A 22746-nucleotide genomic window follows, 5' to 3' on the forward strand; every position below is an offset into this window, starting at 1 on the left:
AGCTTTATCGGATCTGCAGGTGCTTACAGAAGGGAAGGAAAAAGAAGTAGGTGCAGAGGCAAGTTAAAGTCTATAACAGGCTGCTTAGAGTCGGGTAGTTCGCTGAGAGAAGTGAGGGCTGGGCTGCTTGAGTCACCTCCAAGGGGTAGGGATGCACATCCTCTGACCTGACCCCGGCAAGGCATGCGATGAACTGCCTGCTTTGCTCATCCCCATCCTCCCAGCCATCAGACTTAGAACGGACAATGTCTGTTCATCGCTTCTTCTCACCTCGTCAACTCTTCCCAAAGCCATTCTTCTATCTGCGGCAGCCAGGTGGCTGCAAGACAGGCCCAGGGAACGGGAGTAGAGGGAAGGGGATGGTGAGGCAGGGATGGGTAGAGAGGGGCAGAGGTGCGCGAGCCGGCTCACCAAGACGATACGGACAGTGTGGATGGACAGAAACATGGAGAGGGGGCGGAGCCAGTGAAATGTAGAGCGGGTTAAGAGCTGAGCACAGAGGCAGACGGTTGGCCAGACACTAGAGCAGACAGAAGAAGGGAAGAAACTGAGGAATATAAATCACACATCGTAAGGGTCTCATATTTCCTAATATAAAGAAATAACATCAAGTGACCAAAGTGAAAAATCAGCGTGGGAAGGGTGGGCCGTATCTGTTACTGCACGGTTGCCTAGATTCTTGTTTAGTGGCCAGTCCACTTCCTGCATTTGGCTGGGACCCCATCATATCATCTTTCTCACTAAACGGCGAGTAGCCAGAGGTACTTCTCGTATGGCAGACACCTCCTCCTGGGTGGTTAATGACAATACGTTCTAGAGCTTTTGGGGGCGAAGCTCTCTTGGGAAACAAGGACTTCGATTTGCCTTCTCTTGGTGTAGCCTTGATGTCGGGACAACATTTTACAACGTTTTCTTTTGTTTCTCCTAATGGGTGAATTACATTCTCAGTTATATTTAATATCTTGTGCTCAATTTACACCTACGCCAACTTTTAAACTACGCCACTATTTATTTCTGTTCTGCATTAATTCTCCCCAACAGGAGTGGAGATATCCACACCCATGCTCACTATCTCTAAACACCCAAGCGACACCTCATTTATAAGGCACAATGAAAAAGTTACTTTGGTAACAATATTTCTGGTGGACACATCGTCTGCCCACGGTCTTCACCTTTAGAATTATCCTTCCAAGCTTCTGATTGGTGCAGAAAGCTTTGTCCCAGCAATAGCCGTCCAGCACTGCCAGGTGGTGGCTTCCGCCTCCAGGCATGCCACTGGCGTGTAGTAGGCACCAACCAGTGCAATGACCTGAGTTCCTGAACTTTTCCTGCACTGCAGTGAGGCATGCAGAGAGGAAATGAGAGAGCAATAACAGACAACTATACCATTTAAAATGTTTGTATTTCTTGGGATCTGATTAGTCAGTCCCCTAACTCTTCAGGTGCGAAGCGAGGGCAATGAGGAATCTGCGGGAAGATTATGGCCCTCATTACGGCTTTGGCGGTCTTGGAAAAAGACCGCCGAAGCCGCATGAGCCAACATACCGCCAGTGCTGGCGGTATGCTTGGCACCCTATTATGACTTTTCCGCTGGCCCAGCAGAAAAGTCACATCAACAATGCAGCCGGCTCATAATAGAGCCGGCGGCAATGTTGATGCGCAGTGGGTGCAGGAGCACCCATTGCGCATTTCACTGCCCGTAATTCGGGCAGTGAAATGCGCGATGGGGCTGAGCCAGGGGGGGCCTGCACTGCCCATTCCAAGTGCATGGGCAATGGAGGGGCCCCCAGGGGCACCCCTAGTCCCCCTTACCGCCAGCCTTTCCATGACAGTGTTTACCGCCATGGACAGGCTGGCGGTTGGGGACTTAAAATCTCCAGGGCAGCACTGCTTGCAGTGCTGCCCTGGGGATTATGACCGCCTGGCTGAAACCTGGCGGTATACTGGAGGGACCGGCGGTATGACCGTGGCGAATGCACCACGGTCATAATACACTGGCGGAACACCGCCAGCCTGTTGGCGGTATTACTGCCAGTGTTACGCCGACCGCCAGGATTGTAACGAGGGCCTATGTGTCTATCAGAAATATCAGTAACGTTTTCTTCTGAAGGCTATATCTTCGGTGAAGATTCCTCATCTTAAGAATGACTCCCAGAGCAATACCTCCCACAGAGGTGTGATGAGTAGTCTGGTTTAACCAAGGAAGTCATGCAACACCATTGAGGTTAAGTACCCATTACTGCAGGCCTGAGATGTGAGGCAGTAGTGCTTGGCAGAAGTATGCTAAGGTTCAAATCCCACTGAGGACCAATAAATGGAAGTAGAATGAAACAAGTTCAGAAAAGCCTCGAGAAACTGCACCACTAGTGGTGAGCTAAATAGGCTTAATCATGAAAGTAGACCACGTCTCCAGATAGGCCTCATATATACCAGGCCAGGTTAAGCAACGAACAGACGAAATTGCAAAACACGGCAAAGGAGTGATTTGAAGGGGTTCATGCATTTCAACTCGCACCACTGAATGAACTCAGCTCAGTGAACTGCATATATTTATTTAATGCCAGCCTTCTTGGCAGCCATTGTTACCTAGATAGGCACACCAGCCCAGCATGAGGCATCTGTGAACATGCTAACCTGAGCTTGTGGCAGTCTGAAAGGATGGTCCACCAATAGGTTGGAGGGGTCCATCTTACAGAGCAGATCCAGATGGACAGATTGGAACACCTACACTTGAGCTGAGAGACTCCTCTGATGCTGGAGCCACTGTGGGAACAGCCACCACTGATGGGCCGTCATTCGCAATTTGGTGTGTAGTACCAACAGGATGCAGGTGGCATGAGGCCAAGCTGATTGAAAACCTGCACACCTGGGATACGAGTCTCAGTCCGAAATCTTAGAATCATCTCCAGAATATTCCAGATCCTCTGAGGAGAAAGGAAGGCTTTCATGTATGTTTTGTACAGTTCCCCCCTACAAAAGAGACATTGATGGTAAAGCCCAAGCCTTCATAGAGGGGGCTTGCCTAATGAAGGTGTTCCTCCAATTTCACTAGCTAGTGGACCAAGTACGGATACACATGGACCCATTACTGTCACAGTAATGTATCCACATCCTTCATATATAGACCCCAGTCAAGATTAGATGCTAAATCTGTTTAATATGAACGTCTCATAGTTAGTTTATATTTGGATAGATGTGCGCTCGTTATGCAGTTGTCTGTATTAACTCTACTGCCATATGCACATGGGTAAAAAGCTGAATACCCATCTGTGAACGAGACACCTTCTGGGAGCAACGAAAGCATACTTCTATCCAACTAGCAATGAAGTGCTACACAGAGGGCAGACAGAGAGAGAAGGCGGAGCCAGTGGAAGGGATGAGAAGTTAGTGTATATGAGGTAGTGTTCCTTGAGGAGAATTTTTTTTAGTGTCCTCCTGAATTGTAGGAGGGTTGGTGCATTTCTCTTGTTGGAAGGGATACTGTTCCAGATCATGGAGTTGGAGGAAAAGGTGGGCTGAGAAGGCTTGTTTTTTGGTCTCCTTCCTGCAGTGTTTATCTTCTAGTTTGGTGATACCAGAGCTCCTCGTCTGGCTTTGGCCTCTGTGGTATTGTTAGTTTGTCAATTAGGTAGACTGGGGAGCCTTGTAAGTGATGAAGCTGATTTTAAAGATGATCTGGGCTTGCAGGTGTAGCAGGTGAAGATCCTTTAGCCCAAGACACATGAAGGATGCCTTTCAGTGGGCGAGGGTGGTCACTGGAATGCCGTTGAGCAAGGTGTTGCCTCCATATAGGTGAGACTGCGCTAAGACTGCATGTGTTGTTGGTTTCATCTCCTAGATCCATTTCTGTGCAGAAAAGAGCAGTACAGCTGCTGGGGTGTCAAGTCAAGCTGAGAAGGTTATCTCTGCTGAGACTTCACAAAGCTAGAGCAGCCACAAAACTTCTTATAGTCATTAAAAATGGTGCATTCGAGATGCTATCCTGGATGAACGAGCTGTAGCTCTAGTCTCCATGAAGTGTTCCAGGGACGAGTCAGCTTTCTCACCAATGAGCCGCTCACTATACAGCAGCATGCCACAAGTGTTGCTTGGACATCTCTGGAGAATCCAGTCTAAGGAATCAACAAGCATTTACAATGCAATGGGTCGTGCATTTGCTCGAGTTAGAGTCCCTCTCCCTGCAGAACTTTAGTACCTTTAAACAAGGGGAGGGGCTGGCGGAGGTGAGGCTAGGGGCGGGGACGGGGCGATTACAAATAAATAATAAAAAAAAAACAAGCGCATTTGCGCTGTGTAAAACCTTGAATGTGCCAAGGAGTGCTAGGATAAACAACAGGATTAAACTGGTGGTCATGCAAAGCACTCCATTACTGCACAGCGAGATCATGCTGCATAAGAAATAAAAGGAGAAAGTAGCCAGTAACCATGCGAAAAACATGAAGCCTTGTATGTTTTCAGTAGTCGGCCAGTGCGCTCGAGGAGAGCTAAGTACCAGAAAAGGCATAACGTATGCATGCCTTTCACAAATGAAATCAAGCCAATTTTAAAAGGCAAGCCCATGAACCAACAAAAGTGATGGGCGTGGTTAAGAGACCACAGAGAGATTACAACAGGCCAGAGCGCTTGCGCGCTCGACCCTAAAAATGTGTTGCCACAGCACGACTGTGCCCACAGATACATCAATGGTGTAAGTAAATTCCACGACACACATAAACAGGGATGAATAATTCAAATCGCCCAGAGCCTGAGACATTGATTTCTGTCAGGGGCAAGAAGATTTAATGTCTATTTTGTCCCAAGGACAACTAGACATTAAATCAAAGTAAACAGGGACAAAGCTGTAACACTTTTGTGCTCACAGCCATAAACAGGAAATTAGTACATGTGCCCACAGTCGTAGGCTGCCTAGGAAGAAATGGGACAGAATGCCTGGGTGAAAGTAACAAAATTCCATGCGTTTCCCAAGTATGGAAAAATATTTTTGTAATGAATGGCACATGTCCAGGGTGAACAAAAAGTGCTGGGCCTAACCAAAAGTCAGCAGTTCAGAAAAATGAAGTAACAAATATGAAGGCGAATCCTAACGTGAGCTCTTCCAATGCACCTCAGTCCTGTACACTCTGATATCGAATTACTGGGAACCACAAACCGCTCTGCCAATACACCTAAAATCGGAGTAAACAATGCTTTTCTTTTTCTATAATCAGAGTCACAAACAACTTTGACATTGCATCTGTATTCATGCCTACCCTCACTTTTGTATTTTGATCACTGGAGTAAATTAAGCGCAACTTTAAAACTTTTTTATTCTTTAGCCTAATGGACAAGACCTTTCTGTACAATCCCACCACGTTAGGTGGTGTTTTCGTCCCCACTGCCACCCTGGACACAGATTTCGTCCGACTTTTGATATAAGTAAATATTTGGCCATGTCCATGACGCAAATGTGTTGTGGGAAGATTTGTGAATACTCCCAAATGTATTATTTTGAGGGTGTGTAAAACTTCCCAGGGCATGCATTCCCACACTGAAACACCCTCTTCTCACACCTCAGAAAATATTTACTCATAAGAAAAAGTAGGTGCAAGTGAATCTTCTTACAGGTGCACATCTACACTTTGCGGCTAACAAACTGAAAAGCCGTGCCATATGCAGACCAACGTTGAAACAAGCATTGCAAACTACAGAGCCTTAAACAGACAAAGTGACTAGGGGTGTCCAGCGTGTCCCAAGGAGGGCCAAACCCATACTAGATTTTCAGGATTATCAGCTAAAATAAACAAATATTCATTTAATCTCATTTGAACTAATTTGGATTGTCAGTGGTAATTTTGAAAGTATGGACATGGACTCTGACCTGCCCTCATGGTCCCATGCTGGACATCTTCACCACATAATCCAAAACTTCCCTGGACACTGCCCCCTTCCGCAGCATACATTTGTGTTTTCTTTGCATTTGTTGAACGTCGTTCTTAGAATAGAAAATGAGTGGCTTCTTCCAGCCTTTTTGAAAATCTGTGGGTTTCTTTGCAGGCAGTATCTCTGCTCCAGTCAGGCCCACGTTAGGCAAATGTTATACAAACCTTTCCAGTTAGGCACTGCCTAATGCATAAATGACTTTGCCCATGCTGAAGAGAGAGCAGAACAAGGGCATCAGCCTGTCAGTAAGTTTTGTGACTATTCTATTAGCACAGTCATCTTGGTCTACTTCGGTACAAAACAGCATCAGGGACTGGCCAGAGCAGGCTGTAACACAATGGATATAGACAGGTGAGATGTTCCCTGCAACACTGAACACTTTTTACAGGAACTGTGCAGTGGCGTCTTTGATGGGGCTGTGTTTATTTACAATGTATATGGGGGGAAGAGCTGAATCACAGAAGATGCATTGCTCAGTGGAGCTTTAGAAGCAATTTTATTTTATTTTTAGAGATGCTAAAAAGGAGGAATGCAAACACATTGTATGCCAACCCCTCACTAGCAATGGGCCAACTATTAGCCAGCTGAACACTGGCCTCAAAACCTTTGGTGCAGTCTTGCTCCATCCCACATTAGCTGGATTCAGTTATTGGTCATTCACCAATAGCACCAATTGACTGTGAGTGACCCTTCCTCTCTTTCCTACATCTTCATGCACATTCTGGCGGGCCAGCCCACCATTGTAACAGCATTTTGTGCAACTACGTCATTCCATCCCCTAATCCAGGCAGCAACCTCTACTGTTTCGGAAATCTATAGGGGGTTGGTTTGCTTGAGGATAGACATAGTGCAGGTAATTGCTGCTCAAAGTGTGCAAAGTTTGTGTGCAGGGCACGCAAGTCTCACCATTGTGTGCAAGCATGTTTATGTTGAGGAAGAATCTCTGTGCTTGGGGTGACTCTCTGTCAATCTGCAGGGGATGTGCTGTGTGTCTACAGGGGTTTTGTGTCTGTGCATGGTGTAGGTGTGTCTCTGCAGGATGTGTAGGTGTATGTGTGTCTGTGCAGGGCATGCATATCTGCAATGGGTGTGTGTCTCCACAACAGTTTGTCTCAATTTACCCTGGTGGGGGGCAGGGGGAAGAGGGAGGAGAGGATGGAGTGTATGCCAGTCAATAGGGAGTGCTTAGGTCTATCTGCAGTGGGTGTGTTTATGTCTGCACGGGGGGTATGCCTCTAAGGGTGTGTGTCTGCATGGGTTTGTGTGCATGTGCAGTAAGTGATCTATCAGTCTATTCATCTGTAGTGTAGTTATGTGTCTATGTAATGGGACTGTTTGAGTGTGAGTGGGTCTGTTTGTCTGATCCAGGAGTGTCATTGCAGTTGGGTTGTGTGTATCTGCAGTGAGTATGTTAATAAGGAAAGACGAAAGGGGAAAAACCAATTAGGCTGGAAGCAGGCACAGAATGTCTTATCCATTTCTTTTTGACTGCAACACCTTAATTATGAATTCAGAATAACATGCTGCCAGAATATAATATACAAAATATTGAGACGGTAATTGGTAAGTAAAGATTTACTATTCTTAACTCCAGATTCTATAGTTTGGTCCTTGGTATTTTGGAAGCATGATGTTTCTATAGTAGATATTTCCATATACAGCCAGAATGGAAGTATGTGCAAATATGCTACAGCTTGCTTTTTGGACTAGTATATCCAAACTACTGTACCTGAGGTCAGTTATTCAAGATCACTTATTGTTATGCTTCAGTGCTTAAGGAGAATATCACTTTTCTCAGCAATTAAGTCAAGTTTTACTTTATCATTAATCAAGTTTTACTTTATCATTTTCACAAATCTTTGTTATCGCTGGTCAGTTTTATTAAAACAAAAATCGATTAATGTTTCTGTGTCAGTCCACAAAATTGATTTGAGACTACTTACAGGATATGAAGATTTCTGTTGCATGTTGTCCCATGGACAAGTAGATTAAAAATGTCCACACCCCTGCATCAAGATGTGTTTGTCTGCATCCAGTCACTGACCAAATCTGTAAACAGCTTTTCATGTGGTCAAGCAAGTGGATCAGAGTTAAGTTTTGTCAATTCCCACTAGACATGAAAAAGTCAACTCAGGAGGCAGGTGGTAATAGCAGTGTGATGGGCCAGGCTGCCATAAGCAAACAGTCAAGCTTCTTTGGCTCTCTATCAGGTGACACCATAGGGAAGGCATTTGGGTTCTGCTGAAAGGAGGATGTTTTGACTTTCTGGTAACGGATGAGAGGACTAAAAGTGGGGATGACCTGAAGCAGGCCTGTGACTTATTGCAATCTGTCTGTGGACTGCTCCAGGCCTGTGACTTTCGGCAATCCGTCTGTGGACTGTTTGGCCCGAAAATAGTTTCTCCCATGCAGCCACAACAGAATCCAGGAAGGCTTCACAGAGTGGAAGCTAGCATTCTGACAGTGAGGAGGAGTGTTCCAAAATCTCAGCCAAAATGTTAGTTTGCATCTCTAAAGAGAGCAAGGTCAGTTCCAAGGCTTTCGCTACCTTGCGTACTGCAGCTGTAAATGGGGAAGCTACCTTGCGTACTACACCCGTAAATGTGAAAGCACCAGAGTGGTGAGGTATGTCATTTCTGGTGAGTTATATAGGCCACTTGAATTTTTTAAGTCCAGATAAACCAGCATCAGTATCATACTTGGGAGGGAGGTTATTGGATCATCATCTTCTGTATGGCCATGATCTTTATCAGACATTTTGAGGACCTTGGAGTCAGAGCTAAAACTCTGTTCCATTTGGCTAATTTCTGAGCATTAGTGAGGTGTTCTATCAAGAGGACATCATTAAAGTTTGCCTTAACTTTTTCTCTAATCACTTGAATAATGTCTACCGAAGTCATAGGCTTCAAAAGAAGCCATAGTAGTCTCTATTAACACCAAGAAAGGCTCTGACCGAATGGCGGATGGTGCCTTGGCAGACTGTCTTCTTTTTAGGCATTGGGGTAGGAGCCCTTAGAGTAGAGGCAGAAGGGGGGGGGGGGAGTCAGAGCTGCCATTGTTGCCCAGCCTGCAAGATTGTCAGCCCCTTTTGGGAGATAGCACTGATGGTTCAGGAGCTGTCCTAAACATATTTAGTAGAGCAAACTGGAAGGCTTTGACTTGCACATGGTTGGCCAATGGACATGGAAACTATGGTCCCATCTGTGTTGGAATTTGCTTTGACAATGAGGAAGAGTTCTACATTGAAGAATGGTGTAAGGACTCTGAACATCCCTTGGAAAGGGACCATGTCTAAAAGGAAAAAGGCAGCTTTATCTTTTAAGAAGATATTTCCCTTACTAGTGATAAACCTGCCGGTGAAGAAGATCACTTAGATAGCTCCCTGTGGGGCTTAGCCAGAAACAACTTGGCCACACGCTCCATAAGGCCTTCAGGTGTTTGGATGTATTCACTTTGCAGGCTGTGGCACAAGTACTGATCTGAGACAGCACAAGCAATTGTCATGTGAATCTGAAAAAGACATCGCTCTGCAGCATCTGTGACAAGACTTGAAGCCTTAGAGTTTTGTAGGAGACATATGACATGGTGCAGTTCAATTCTGTAGAATTTTGTTGGTGAGGCACTGATATAAAGCCCTAGACATGTTTAAAGAGGCGTGGAAAAACAGGAACAGATATCAGCGTGATGGTTGGTGCAAAATATAATCTATTGTGAGAGTCACAGCTGGACCCGCTAGCACCACTTGGCAGTGCTTAAGTGCTTTTGCTGAGAAAGAGCTTTTCTGGCCCAATCAGCAGCCTGGAAGTATACTTCTTAAGATGAGGAATCTGCAAGAAAATTAATCCATCAGAAGACGCTGATATGCATTTGAGGTTCTTTATTTTCTCATGCAGAGGAGACATGCCCTAACAGTTCAGACCTAACTGCGATTTGAGGCTGGACTGATTTGTATACTACAATATAATAACTTTTTTGGGCACAGTGAAAGCTTAGTGCCACTTGCATTTCTTGCACTGGCATTACAAGACAATAGGCCATAGGCCAGAAAGTTAAACATAACTTTACAAATCATTGTTCTGGCAAAAAGTAATTCCATTACTCTGTGTGCATGCCAAACTTGGTATCAATGTTAGCAAACCCTAATGATAATAGTTTCACAAAACAAATTCATTTCTGTATAAAAAACACAATGATTCATGCCTGCAAATGGTAGGGGAAAATATGTCTGGTCACTGAAGAGAGATATGCAGTCATAGGGCAAGTACGTTGCCAGGCATTAGTCTCAGGAGAAGGCACAGGTTCAGAGATATAGAGGCATGCAAGCTATGGTCATACAACCACTCTTACACCACACCAGCTCTCTTTAAAATTCAAGACTCATGTACACCCCCCCATGCAATGCACAGAGAGGGATCGTGGAGCCATCTTGCACTGTTGCTAGCAGTCCTGCAAGTACAACAGTTGTACCATATGTGAGCATACTGAATGAGCAAGGAGTAATGTCACATGGCCAGCCACATCCATCTCAAAGAAAGATAACAGCACCTCATGGCAAATTTGCTTTTTATAACAGATGAACAAAAGACTGAGTAGGTCATGGAAAACAACAGCAAGATGCAGCGACGAGAGATGGAGTGCTGAACCCATAAGCTTCTACAGTTCATGAATAACAATAACCTAAGTAAGTTAAGCCAGGCCTGGTGGCTCAGGGGATTAATTGTATCCACCCCAGGACGTTTGACCTCATAGTCATAGTTCTGAATCCGGACGAGTCTATTCAACATTTCATCTTTTTGAGGTTAATGAAGAGAGCACTACTAGGTAAAAATAAACATCTGTTATTCTTTGCCAAGACACCACAAGGGGTGAGCATGTACTTTATAAATATACATATTATGTTAACCTTAGTATCACAAGATGGCTAACTCATGTACAATATTTACTAGCAAGTCAAATCTAGGGACATCTTTGAGACAGATATCTCTACAGCAGGTTTAAAGATGAGCCATCCACCTGCCATAATACCAGCAGTGTGTACATACATGCAAACCACCAATCACCCCTGCAAGCTGAATAAAACCCATCCACACATCACAAGAAAGACAGGCTGCTCGTGTATCTGCCTTCCAAGTTATTTCCGCTGTTGGCAGCCCAATGTGCAATGACACTTGAGAGGTTCGAATACAGATTAGAGTTTTAACTTTCTGTACTGATGACAGGACGGATAATCCTGTTGCTGGTACATAAACTGTAAAATTCACTCAGTTTCCCATAGAAGAAGCTGCAGAAGAACAGCAAACTATAGGTTTTACTTAACAGCTGTTTCAAGTTGTTGTTTCTTTGTATCATCTCTTTGCACTATCTATTGAATATTTGTGTACTGTGGGGCTCATATAATTTATTTTCATTTCCACTGAGGCTTTGTGCAGACTGAAGTTCTTGATGCAGTCATTAAGTAGAGCTTGGGTCTGAATGTCTTTCTTACTGGTGCTCTGTCCTGGGGATCAGTAATGGCTGATGGTTTCAGACCTGCAAATGTTATTGTCTGTATGGTTATTAGAACCAAGACAACACAAGAGCTTTTTCACCACATAAAGCTAAAACTTGTCGACTTCTGTTTTAGAAAGCACAATGTATCAGCCCACGAATAGAACATCACAGAATCTCAAATTATAGGGGTCGCAGAACAGCCTGTTTACTGTGTATTAATTAGACACCATTCTGCGATTGACTAGAAACACACAGATAGTGACCTGCAAGAAAATGTTTTTAAAAAAATCAGCCTGAGTTCACATTTGGTAACACATCAGCACGAAAAGGCAGTGGTCCACTGGACCACCAACTGCCCCCCCTCAATTCCCAAGGGAAAAGTTGTCCAAAGAAGACAGCTTTCCCTTTGATAATCAGACATCACTTTTGAGGTGTTGCTGACTTTTTAATGGTTTGCAAATGCAATTGAAGTCACAAACCACTGAGGCATCAAATTGCGATTCCCAATTAGGAGGGGGCACCGACTTAATTTTTTTTTTAACTGCAATTAAGAACTAGTCAGTAAACCCTTTTTACTATTCAGAAAGGCTACACTAAAATGCAAAATGTATTTAAAAGATAGCAAAAAAAGATTTAGCAAAGACAAGCCCTGTGATTTTCTCTATCACAGTTTGAGACTGCAAAACGGCTTTGCACATCAGGCCCCTTTGCGGTGCACAGCACTGGAAGTAACAAGTATTGCATTGCCAACACATGAGAAGCTGGGCTAGTCCTGTTAGAGTTCGAACTTACAGATCACACATAGATATGCACAGAAGGACTCACTGAGCCACTCGCAGGCATAAATTTGGACCCACTTTACAAGCAAGATAAAAATGGGAAACGCTGTCCCGAACTACTCCCAATCATTTTGAATTTTTAGGTTAAGAATTTTCATCACATTTTCTTTTATTTTCTACCTTTCTAAGTCACAGCCTATCACACAGTACAGCTGTCTGGTTTCCTAAAGACATCTTGAGGATATTCAGAAAGCTGGCCTCAGAATGCATTCTGCCCGCTGCTTGCCATTGGCGTTGTGGTTTGTAACTCACATTTTCTTGCTCTCCACTTGCTGGCTTTATTTGTTTTAGGTTGTCGTACTTGAGTTTGTACCTTCCCTTGTGAAAACCTTATTTACAGTATCCTTCCAAGTGCTCTCTTTCTGTAAACAGGCCTGTAAATCTTGTTCTCATCACATTTTCAGTGCAAAGATCGCTGTCAAATTTCAGGCGCTGTCTTCCAAGGGCGCTTGCCTACTTTTCTTTCTCTGACATCAAAGTGACAGAATTTATGTGACAATCTTACTGGACACGGAGGGTAGGAAACAGATTTTTTCCCACTACACAACAACATTTAAATGAACTGAAGTATTTTGGAATATATCAGAACTAGGAACACAATGAAGCACATGTTTTATTTCAGAAGTGTGTTTGAACCAAATACTTTATCTTAACACTAGGTGATGCAATTTTACACATCTTTGTCTCTGCACTGTATAGTTTTATTAGTAAAACTGTATGTCTGAGCAAATGCAATGGCCATTTCAATTGAAAATGTGTTGTCGGTAACGCAGTGTGCCACCACACCATGAATACTTTGCTCTAATCCACTGCACTCTACTCTGCACCACTCCAATCTATGTCACTGCACTCTATGCCTCTCTGCTCTACCCTGTACCACTCTACTCTATGCCAAAGCACTCTTTGCCAATCTACTCTACACCACTCCACTCTAGGCCACACCAATCTACTCTGCACTCCACTCTGCAACACTGCACTCTGCTCCAATACACTCTACACAAATGCACTTTACTCTGTAACACTCCTCTCTATGCCCCTGCACTGTACGCCACTCTAATCTACTTGACACCACTGCATTCTGTCACTGCTATCTATACCACTTTACTGTACACCATTAACCTCTATACCATTCTATACCACTCTACGCAACTGCACTCTACCCTGCACCATACCACTCAACTCTGAAACAATCTACTCTAAGCCACTGCACTCCACACCACTTTACTCCATGCCAAATGAGGCTTAACAACTGCACTCTACACAACAGCACTGTCACTGCACTCTATGCCACTGCACTCTACTCTGCATCGCTGTACTCTATGCCACTCTACACCACTGAACTCTGACACTCAACTCTGCAACACTGCACTCTCTCGGCCACTGAACTCTATGCCACTCTGCTCTGCACTACTCTACTCTATGCCACTGCACTCTACAGCAGTATACTCTGCACCACTCTATGCTACTCTACTCCACTATATGCCACTGCACTCTATGCCACTCAACTCTACTCTGCCCCACTGCCCTCTGAATCACTCAACTCCACGCCACTCCGTACCACTCTACCCCACTCTACTTTGCACCACTCTATGCCAATGCGCTCTACACCAGTCCACTCTACTCTATGCCACACCAGGGTATGCCACTCTACGTGACACCAAACTATACCACTCCAATACCTGACACTCTCTACCACTCCACTCTACTCCACTCTTCGCCATTCCACTTTACGACACTCCACATCACTCTCCTCTACACCACTAACTTTTAGCCATGCTGAACAGCAGCCACTCTTGTGTACAACATGGCTACAAAACATTGGCAAAGCAAGTAGCTCTTGCATAGGCGAGACCTATTGGCTTTGCCAAAGCTTGTTTGTCTTGCCATTAAGAGCATACCTAATTAAACGCACATTTCCATCAGTTGTACTTAATAAGTTAATGTCCAATGACATGTTATTAGGAGCCAGTCCACCTCGTGCCGCGAAGCCCCCCTCCATGTTGGTCGCCTGAAGGATGGACTCGAGGCTTTTCTCCGTAGGACGCGGACTCAGCCACCTCAGTCTCCTGGATGACCGCTCCGGCAGCAAACACCGTTCCTAAGGCGGTGTGCGCTCTAGCAGACAAGCATCTGAACTGGCAGCACACGTCATCGCTCTCCCCCTCATCATCGTGCTGTCCGCCATTGTAAGTTTATAACGACCTGCACAACGCGCACTCTGCTAATTGTACGCAACGTCACCAGAGGGATAAATCTATCCCATTAACTAAATAAAGGGAAAACATCGATCGTCCTCCTGCATCCCACGCCCCACCTTTCTGCTCCTTCTATGATAACCTGTCGACCCTATGACAAAGTACTTTGCAGAAAATGAGCAATAGCGGATTTCGCCCAGAGAGCAACAGGTGACGTGGGCTGCAGCTGGTCTCTATGGAAACAGCACATGCCAGCAGACGTACATCCTGCCTCAGTACCTCACCGTGTGCTGATGGATGGGAAGGGTGCTGCGAGGGAGGGGGGGAGGGGATGGGATGTATTATTTTGTAGCATGGGTCATTTCATTGCCCCGCACCCTCCTTTCTCGACCATGTCCTTCCCGGTGGCTTTATTACATGTGCGAGCTGAAGACTGTGGCACAGTTTGGACACCATTTGTAGTGAGCTGAATGGTGCTGGGGTTAAAGGAATACTTACCTGTGTGCATGGCGGGTGGCTGCCTCTCCTCTGCAAACAAACGTGTGTACCTGGCTACAAGTGGCCTCGACACTCCTAACAACAGCATACAGTGTGTACTGAAATTAAAAAACAGTATCACTTTCCAAAGGCGAAGACAAGTTTTAGCACAAAAAAAAAGAAGTAAATGCAGTAAAAAATCCTTTTACAGTGTGGTGTATCTACACGTTTCAGTCCTGGTCTGAGACAGGTGGGCCTGCGGAAGGAAAGCTGCCTATCTTTGGCTAAAGTTAAAAATGTTGCGTACTTACAGGAAATAATCAGGGGTTTCTGAGGAAGCCGGAGAGGACCCTGCGAGTTGCTCTTTGTCTAAAAAGGAAAGACACACTGGTAAATGCAAATGCTTCAATCCCCACATAAAAAGGTTTCCTGTGTGAGAAGATGAGAGGGAAGGGAGCAGGAGGCCCTGCTATAAATAACCCCAGGGGCCATTTTAACACTGACAGCCTTTGGGGTGGGCATGGCAACCCCGGTATACAATTCCAGGAACATAATGGTGCCTACTTCTCTCCAGATGCTCAGTTCACCCACAACAATGGATTCTATTCGACAGAGGCGACTTAAAAGGGGCGTTTTTGTAAACTCAAAACTCAAAATGGTTCTATTTTTAACCTGGCCACAAGGAAGCCCTGCGGATTACAGAAATAAGAAAAAACAGAACTCAAAGGCGTGTGCCTTGCATTCCACCAAGGGTGCCGAGGCCAGATACTACTTTGAAGCAAAACAACACTTAATAGTACTCAAAAAATCTGCAACAGACGAAATTGCCAACTGTCCAGGCCTCATTATCACTATTTGCTTCATTTGGCCACTCTTTAATTTGAAAATTAAACCCAACATATATTCTAGGTGAAGCATTTTTTGTTGGAAATAAACGTTTTTAATCACTACAGGTTACTTAAAAGTCACATTTATTTCACCCTGTCCGTATATTCTTTCGAACAAAATACTACATCGAAGCCCCTAGCTTAAGGAATAAATATGTAAGAGCGAGTAGTTTGTCTAATAAACGTCTGTGGACAAGTACCATGAAAGAAACAAGGTTGACGTGCAACAAACTGGCCTCACACTTGAGAGTTCAGCATTCCAACCTGGCAGGTTCATTTTTAAAGCCCCCCAAGCACACAGGAGAAGAGCGTAAAGTGTGACGGGCGCAGCTGGGAGCAGAGTCAGCTGCAAAAATGAGCCCGTGATAAACTGTGCATTTTTCCTGGATATCATGTTTTCACCTCTGCAGACTGAATGGGACATGACGTCGTTGTGCACCTATAATAGGAGGTGATCCGGTTACATTTACTCTTGTTTTACTATCTCTAGCACTCGCCCAGGGATCCAAGCCATGTGATCGGTGGCACTGACCTGGTTCCCCCAAAGAGAAACCTGACGTGCTGCGTTGTAATGCTGGACAGAACGTGGTGACGTCTGCCGGACTACCCACTCAGTCACACCATATGTTACGTTTTATTTTCACAAATGAGCACCTTCTCTCTTTCCAATATGCCCTGTAACACCCCACTCACTCCACGATTCAGGTACATATACTTGCAACTGGCTTCCTAATCATAAAATTAAACTTAGCAGGCCGCCCAGCAGAAGACCATACACCTATAAGCATCTTAGGCATTCATCATTTACGTGCTGCAGCCTTGCGTCACTTACAACATCTATGATGACAAGTAATTTTCTAGCTTAAAAAAAGAAATAAGGCCAACTTAAATAAAACAAACGTGATTGGATCTTTTCAGATCCTGAACTAGTTCTAGAGTTTAAAAAGTATTTTTCAGAGCAGGAATTAAATCTGAAACTAGCATTACAGGACTGAAGAACAATTTTACCTTTTGTCCCATATCTACTGATATGCCCCCACAAATGAGTACATTTGAAGGAACTTCTTCCCAGCCAGAGGAAATATTATAGAGGCAATTTAGCACCCGTAGAATTTCATGCAAAGTTGGATCTATAAAGGAATCCTTCTATTGCTATTAAACCTGAAGCCAAGGAGGGAAGCATTGTGTTAATGGACAGTGACTTCTATGATAAGGGAGTCACAACCTAACATTTACACAGCCTCCCCTCAAATCCTACCTCTGAATTTAGACATCAAATTTTAACCATCACAAAGGATGCATTGGATAATTCGTGGGTAAACCAGAAGGATTTTTAGTTGGTTATAAAAAGGATCCACATATACCTACTACCAAAAATTGACAAAGATCCAATCACACTGTCCGGCAGACCCATAATTTCTTGCTGCTGTTCACTTATATAACCCATATCAGGATAGACTGTTTGCCGACTCTCAACTTGTCCATCTGCATGCTTTTACATTTTTCAGGAGAACCCACTGAAAAAAACATGGAATGGGATACCCCAGTAGGAAAGTTTAATGAGATATACCCATTTAAGCTTCCTGAATTATCAAGCGCTCCCTCACATAGGTTGAGCCCATCCAGATGCATTGTCATTCTGGATGAAGGACTCGGTAGTAAAAAAAGATGCAGGCACCCTGTGTGGAGAGTAAATTTAAAGCCCTATTGTGGCTGTCAGCAGGGGTTCTAGAACTAAGTCAGGATCCCAACAGATCAGATCACGTTTCATTTATTAAGCAAGCCCCATCTCTGTTATTAAGAGTTTTCTGTCACGTCAGAAGATGATATTGTCTTTAATTCTCTATATTAGATATAGTATGTCATCTGCTAGGTCAGAAACATATTTGTCATGTACCAGAATCACATGGTACCCCAAGGCTCCTCCTTCCATGCTTAAGTGTGGCAGTCACACAGGACTCTTTGAACCCTCATCTAGAACCACAAAGTGGGTTTACGCATCGCAAGGTGACACCAGGCTGTTATCTTCTTAAATGTAGACAAGTTCACATCAACCACTTCATCATAACAATACATGCCCACAAAGTAATGCTCCACACACAATGACATTTGCACTTCATGTAGTCATTAGCTGATCAAACACTACAAGCACTATATGTCTAACCCACAATTTCCTGGGAGGTAGTTTCAAGCAGCAAACAAAGAAAAGGAAGGGTAATTACATTTCTTTGGTCAAGAGCTAAAGGGTGACAACAACTTTAACAGTTCAATGTTTTGCCATGATCAGAGTACCCCACTTTGATGGATCCTAGACCACATTTTTGCTTTTTACCATAGTATGCACTCAAGCTCTGGCCACATACACTCCTCTGGATCTCAGTCCTTTTACTAGATTGGTGCTTCACAATGTGGAGCAAACTGGGACAAACCAAAGGTCTCCTTTGAGTGGGCTGGTGTGGTAGGAAAATCTATTTTTTGCCAGCAGTCTTCAGTATTCAAAAAGAATCATTACTCACGGGCACCCTTCACTCATGACTTCACCTCCCTCCTGTTCAGCCACTGCATCAGAGTGTAGTGTCTAGGGTCCTTGCCAGGGGGTTTGTAATGAGGCTACTCTGCATGATTTTCTTCCTCCTTGAGATAAGACGCCTGTGCCTCATCAATCAGCTCTTCCCTTGTATTAGTTCCAGTATGATGACTACCTCTAATTGCAGAAATGCAGGCTTCCACCGGAATCAGCTCAATGGTGGCCAAGTAGAAAAAGTCTCATGGCTAGGGTTCCACTGTGGAGTTAAAAACACCTGATCAATGTAATGGACCAGACAGCAGTCTCTTGACAACTACTGCAGGCTGGTGGTTCCTCAGCTCTTTGTGCATCCCTCTGTGGCCTTCTTTCAGCTATGGATGTAAGAATCAGAGCCTGGCTCTGTGAGTGTTGTCTGATGTTTGCTCCTGTCTAGATCCAAGGTCACAGTCCCTGATCCCAGCTCTTGAGTGGTTCAGCTCTAACGGTGTCTCTGCACTCCACCCTCTTTGTAATAGTGAGGGTAGATACTTGTAGGGTACTCAGATCCTTAATTCTAGGTCTGGCTGGGTTGAGAACTTGAGGTTAGATGGTCTTTATCCCCGCAATTGTGTCCTTTCTCTTTGGTTTACCCCAAAAATTCTCTATCACCAGTGAATCAGTTATGCACACAATTCACCTCTGGAACACTTGCAATATAAAAGTGCGCAGAAAAGACAGAGTTGGGTGACTGGGGACAATCCTGATAGGCCATGACCTCAACAGGGCTAGGGGAGAGTTACATATATCTCAGGCCGACCTATCAGCTTATTGGCAACGCTGCTCATTTTGGCACACCTAAGCCCCCCTCTGTATAAAGGCCATTCTGCTGCTGGACTCTGAAGCCACAATCAGTGTGTTGTATTGGGACGTGATGAACAAATGTTCACTTGCTCTTCAGGAAGAGAGGTGAGTTTACCTCAAAGCAAGGCTCAAATGTTCAATAGAGAATTAGCAAAGCAGACAGGCCTGAGTAGGGCAAGCTGATGTGATGGTCAACTTTTGTTTTATTATTTTATTGAAAGCACATGTACAGAACGAAAAGAAAGAAACAAACATGCTGCTGCCTCAACACAGCAGCTATTTACTTCCCATAAAAGTTTTAAATGTATAAATAAATGAACCATCACTTATAATTTTAATAGAACGGTACAGGTGCTGGTGCACCCTAGTAAGCACACGTTCTTAAGAAAAGTATAGAAACCATGTTCTAGATTGTTGTTGTCAGCAAACAAGCTGAACTAAAAAAAGCTGGTGCCCCAAGAAAATGATACATACTAGTGCTGCTACTTGTTTTGCGCAAAAAAAGCAGCACATTTTGTTTTACACAGAAACCCATAACGGCACGGCTTAATGCCTCCCAATGGTTTTGAAACAATGAGCAGCTGCATAGCTAGTTTTATAATTAAGTTGCTTTCTGCTTTGGGCTACCAGCAGTCAGCGTGCTGCTTTGGCAGGTGGCATGCTCCTGCATGCTGCCGACGACGCGCAAGGACAAACCTTTGATGTCAGGCTGTTGACTGGGTTGCAACAGATTCTAAGTGGTGCATATAAAATCTACCACCACCATGGTGTACTGGTTAGGAGTACTGCTGCATCAAGTTTCATGAAGGGCTGCTAGGGTGACGCCTGTCAGGTGTGCAGAGGAGCTACAGCCATGGTCCACCCTCAAAGCGCTACCTCAGGGAGGCACCTGATCTACCCTTAGTTTTGAAAGAACACCAACTCTAGTATCTTCTCCACAGAATGCAGCATTATGTCAGAAATATTCAGTTTCAGGAGCCTTTCACTGCCCCCCGACAGCAAGAGCATCACATCTTGCGATATCCCTTAGCCGCAGAATTCCTGGGGTGCTGCACACCACACCAGATCACCTACTGGGCTGAACTAGGATCTCCTTTACCACAACCACCTACATGCTAACTTGAATACCAACCGTATTCAAGTTAGCATGCTGCGCACTGCAGACAGTAGGGAGTGTTAATAAGCGCATTGATACAGGGGGCTATTATGCACCCTATGACATAGGGTGGTTAAGTAGATTGCAATACATAGTTAAACTCCCCTTCGCTTTAAGATGAGAACTCTATAAAGTCTTTCCGGTGTGCTGGAGTTCAGCTTTTGGACAACCTCCCCAAAGAGCTCAAGTAGGCGGCCAGTGATATTTAATTTAAAAAGGGGCTGAAAACGTACTTGTTTTAACTCCTCGCCTCCTAGTCTGGTATACTACGACGTTCAGATACTTATGGGTTATGTACACCTTATAAATGAGTACTGACTTGGAAAAGCACACTGCACTTATGTACCATACTACACAGAGCTGTGACACACATTCTGATCAAGGCCAGTGAGATCTTTGTTTCCATAACTTATGCCTTGTGGAAAGATTGTATAAAATATGCAGAATGAGGCAAATGTCAAGTGGCGTTCAAATCTCTAGGACTTTGACCACTGCCACCCAGTAGCAGCCTGCTGACACGTGGGATCATCTAGGGAACTTTTATGAAGAGGAGGGGAGTGATTTCAGCATTCCGGGTTAGCAATAAATTAAGAAACACAGTACTAATTCCCAGATAACAAACAATGTACGACATGCATATGTAAGGAGCCCTTGTCGGGATCTGGGGTCTGGAACTCGGGTCCCATAACTTGGGTCCATGATTACTTGCTACAACTCCTACATAAAGGCAAAATAAATGAGGTTGTCTCACTCGAGGACCATTGTTAGCACGGAGAATTAATGGGGGCTTCCCTTTGGTTTTGCATTTGAAGCCACTCCCGCAAGCTTTTGAAGATGGGAAAACTTTCTTGTCACAGCAAAAGTATGATTACATGGCATAAATGTTTTATGTAGCAGACAGGCCTGCGAAAGTAAAGTAAAAAACGTTTTATACTGACTAGAGATTATGATAGCGGAGGTATTTGAGGGTGACCACACCACCTGTCCCCAGCATACTTCATTATTTGCTAAGGTCTACGGCGTGCAAGAAAAAACTGGTGACATTATATTAGCTAACCGCACACAATGGAACTTTACAATCTCACCCCACACACTTGCATGCTGAAAACGCATGGCAGCTGGTAAAATCAGGGACAGGAGCCATGGAAAAGTGGAAATAACTCAGGAAAGACAACAGGGCTATATATAGGAGAACAAAAGGTTCATTGAGAACATTTACATTTTAACTACATAACTCACAACTCCCTTTGCGAGTGGAGGGGTTGATTACCTTCAGGGTAGGAGAGACAGCGCTCGAGCCTAAGTGCTTCTTCCTCCCAGTCATCCTCCTCTTCCTCCTCGTCGGTGCTTTCTTGTTCCAGTCCTTCTTCTTTGTGCCGCTTTGGTTTTTTGTTTGATGGACAGTCCTCTTCCACCGTTTCCTGCCCTGAAGGGCTTGGAGTCCCCACATTGTCGGTAGATGTTTCGCTGTGTTTCTCGAGGTCCTCACTCTTTAAACAGTGGTCCATTGGCTCCTGACACCGGTGGCTTTTTTTTAAGAAGGCATTGTGACTTTCGGGCACACACCCTGGAGTTCTTGGAATGTCCCTTCCAGGGCTAGTGCTGGATATGCTTGAAGCTTTTGGCGGTCTTTCTGGAGGCATCAGCTTCAACGAGTTGGACTCTTTACATTTTTTGCTAGCCTGTCTCTCTGTACTCTCTGAAGGTGCTGAACGTTTCTGGTGCCAACAACAAAAAACAAAAAAAACCGTTCCTTTCAGGGTCAACTTTTACATTTCACAAATAACTCATCATATTATTCTTTGAAAAAACGCATTAGCTGTGTACAAGGTTTTAAATAAGAATTTAAATAAGTGTCTCTAAAGGAAAGAAATGGAATGTAGTAGAGTAATTGATTGAAATTATTAGGTCTCATTTACTTGTGTCTCGTGTCTCCTCATGCCAGGACCTAACTATTAGAATTATATAAATGAGTAGAACTGCCTGGGATAGCATTTTTAGTCTTCAGAATATCATATTATAGATGTGTCACGCAATATAAAAGAAGGTTAATATTGGAATTAATTTCTTAAATGTGAATTAATTTTGATATATTTTGATTATGAAATAAAATGATTTAAGGTATTAGTAGTTCTCCTCTTTTCATTAATTCACTACAAAAAGATTTCATTTTATTACAAACAGAATTAGAAAAATCTGAGAGGTGTCATTAATGATGATGTCTTTGAAAAGACTACCTGGATGTTCATTTTTGTAAGGAGAAAATACTTCAACCGAAGTGAACAAAACAGACCAAACAATCCATACGTCCACATAATAAACAATAGAACTGGCCTCCTTATGAGAGCACCTGCTAACAAGGGTCTGACTGGGGCACAAATGGCAAAGGCAAGGCACCATGCTGGAAAAGCTTTTT

At 44.1% G+C, this 22746-nt stretch overlaps 1 protein-coding gene across 1 annotated transcript in view; it reads right to left on the reverse strand.

Annotated features, from left to right (window-relative positions):
• Positions 1-22746, reverse strand: part of ELL3 (elongation factor for RNA polymerase II 3) — a 171353-nt gene that overhangs the window by 18731 nt on the left and 129876 nt on the right. Inside the window, exons 8-9 of the mRNA XM_069222630.1 lie at positions 21601-22048; positions 15232-15289 (exon numbers count right to left, since the gene is read on the reverse strand). Of these exons, the coding sequence (XP_069078731.1) occupies positions 15232-15289; positions 21601-22048 (506 nt within the window). The remainder of the gene's footprint in view (positions 1-15231; positions 15290-21600; positions 22049-22746) is intronic.

This window comes from Pleurodeles waltl, chromosome 3_1 (genome assembly GCF_031143425.1).
Source record: "Pleurodeles waltl isolate 20211129_DDA chromosome 3_1, aPleWal1.hap1.20221129, whole genome shotgun sequence".
NCBI classification, from domain to species: Eukaryota; Metazoa; Chordata; class Amphibia; order Caudata; family Salamandridae; genus Pleurodeles; species Pleurodeles waltl.